This window comes from Anarrhichthys ocellatus, unplaced genomic scaffold (genome assembly GCF_004355925.1).
Source record: "Anarrhichthys ocellatus isolate YVR2014 unplaced genomic scaffold, GSC_Weel_1.0 scaffold8118, whole genome shotgun sequence".
In the NCBI taxonomy this organism is placed as follows: Eukaryota; Metazoa; Chordata; class Actinopteri; order Perciformes; family Anarhichadidae; genus Anarrhichthys; species Anarrhichthys ocellatus.
In genome coordinates this window covers 1-1906 of record NW_022288092.1, presented here as the reverse complement: position 1 = coordinate 1906, position 1906 = coordinate 1, and the positions used below count along the sequence as shown (strand labels likewise).

General features: G+C 45.3%; 1 protein-coding gene across 1 annotated transcript; it reads left to right on the top strand.

The window, feature by feature from the left end:
• The first annotated feature begins 73 nt into the window (after positions 1–73).
• On the top strand, positions 74–1800 carry LOC116380647 (hyaluronan and proteoglycan link protein 2-like). Its single transcript, XM_031842547.1, has 2 exons — positions 74–216; positions 1102–1800. Exons 1-2 carry the CDS (start codon positions 138–140, stop codon positions 1503–1505), a joined length of 483 nt encoding a protein of 160 aa, XP_031698407.1. The 5' UTR covers positions 74–137; the 3' UTR covers positions 1506–1800.
• The last annotated feature ends 106 nt before the right edge of the window (positions 1801–1906 follow it).

Sequence of the window (1906 nt, the reverse complement as noted above, 5' to 3'; positions counted from 1 at the left end):
TTTGATGTAATTTGCTACAATTTCTCAGGTGGAATGTGAGAACAAAGACATAGTGTGATTGGTTTGAATGCACCGAATAAGACTCTGAAGCTTTTCTCTTATGAACTGCAGGAGCGGAAAGAGAGACTCCCTTCATAATGAACTTTGCTGTGATTCTTCTATTAACATCAAGCTGCTTCGCCTGGACTTCAGCTATCTATACCTCCAACAGAGAAGGTACAGAAAAGATGATGAATGAGGTTTTGGTCAACTCAGGAATTTTGTTTCTTTCTGAAACTGACAATATGACAAGAACACCCACGTAACGCTGTGATTGGCCAGGTGTGTGGAGGAGAAAACATAGTGTTTGAAAGGCCGCACTCCAACTAGTACTGGTGTGAGCCGGGTGGATGTTGTTTCCACTCCACATTTGGCCATGTGTTACAGCTTAGAAAATAAATGAGCTTAAACCCAAAAGCTCAAGTCACAGGCAAGCAGAATAACACTGAAAAGATCCACACTAGACAATGTGTACATACTGGGGATGGGCAGGTATATATACTGAGAGACTAATCAGGGAGATGGGGAGCAGGTGAGTGAGTGGGCGGAGCTGAGGGGAAAGGTTTTACTGCAGGGCATGAAGGGAGTGGCTAGATCTGTACTGACAGGGAGAGTTTAGTATGAATCAGAAGATTGTCAGTTCGATCCCCGGTCCAGTCCATGTTGGTGACAAATTGCTCTCGAAGGCTGTGTCTCCGGTGTATGAATGGGTGAGAATGAGTAGTCCTGATGGGCAGGTGACTATGGGCCCTGTAGCCATCAGTGTATGAATGGGTAAATGACATGTAGTGTAAAAGTGCTTTGATTGGTCGGAACATTCGAAAGAACACCAAAGCGGTATACTAATACAAGTCCATTTACCATCCATTTAAAATTGTCACAATAGGTTCATATTCTTTCTGTACAAGGCTCTTAATTCATACATGCACTAGTGTTCATCACAAACACACTGAATACAAGACGAGGGAGCCAGAAGTGCAAAAGTGCTGACTCATTTCTGGGTTTTAGGACTCATTCCTCCTGCACTCTATTGACACCTCCTGGATCCTGTTTCACATGCAGGACCCAGGAAGCTGAAGTACCTCCTTGAGCCACTCATGTACGCTGATGTCGTCGCCCGAAGGGGAGAAAACGCCACCCTTCCGTGCATCCTGAGAATCAGACCGAGCCATTACAAAGTGAAATGGACAAAGCTGGAGCCGGAACACGTGGGTCAGGAGAACATTATCATGATATCAAATGCGCACGCCTTCAAGCCATACGGCCATCTTGGCCCGCGGGCTTCCCTCCTGAAGGCTCACACCATGGACGCCTCCCTGCGGCTCCGTGGTCTCGAGCTGGAAGATGGCGGCATGTATCGCTGCGAGCTTGTCAATGGCATCGAGGATGAGAGTGTTGTCATTGCGTTGAGGATTGAAGGTAATTCACAATATTCCTGCCCAGTATCATGGCAGTTCATCAATTAGACACGAAATGCAATGTATTGATTTTGTGTACATGGAAACAAATTGTTAGTTGTTTTCAGTGTTGCTTCGGATGAAAATAATGCCAATGGAAAGTCAATTAGGAGCCTTATTGGTGGTGGAGACACCAATTAAATGCATCCATGTGACAAAGCAACAGTCAGAGCAAACGGGACATTCAACCAGAAGACCGGTGGTCGACACCGCATTGAGATTTTGTGGTAGTGGTTTTGTTGCCTAAACCTAACTGTTGGTGGTTTCGTTTCCTAAACCTAACCGTTGGTGGTTTTGTTTCCTAAACCTAACTGCTGGTGGTTTTGTTTCCTAAACCTAACTGTTGGTGGTTTTGTTTCCTAAACCTAACCGTTGGTGGTTTTGTTGCCTAAACCTAACCGTTGGTGGTT

What these genes read in the sequence shown, in the direction of transcription:
- LOC116380647 (XM_031842547.1), top strand. Translation starts at nt 138, where the DNA reads ATGAACTTTGCTGTGATTCTTCTATTAACATCAAGCTGCTTCGCCTGG. An exon ending in CTATACCTCCAACAGAGAAG is followed by an intron (nt 217 to 1,101) that starts GTACAGAAAAGA and finishes TTTCACATGCAG; the next exon opens with GACCCAGGAAGCTGAAGTAC.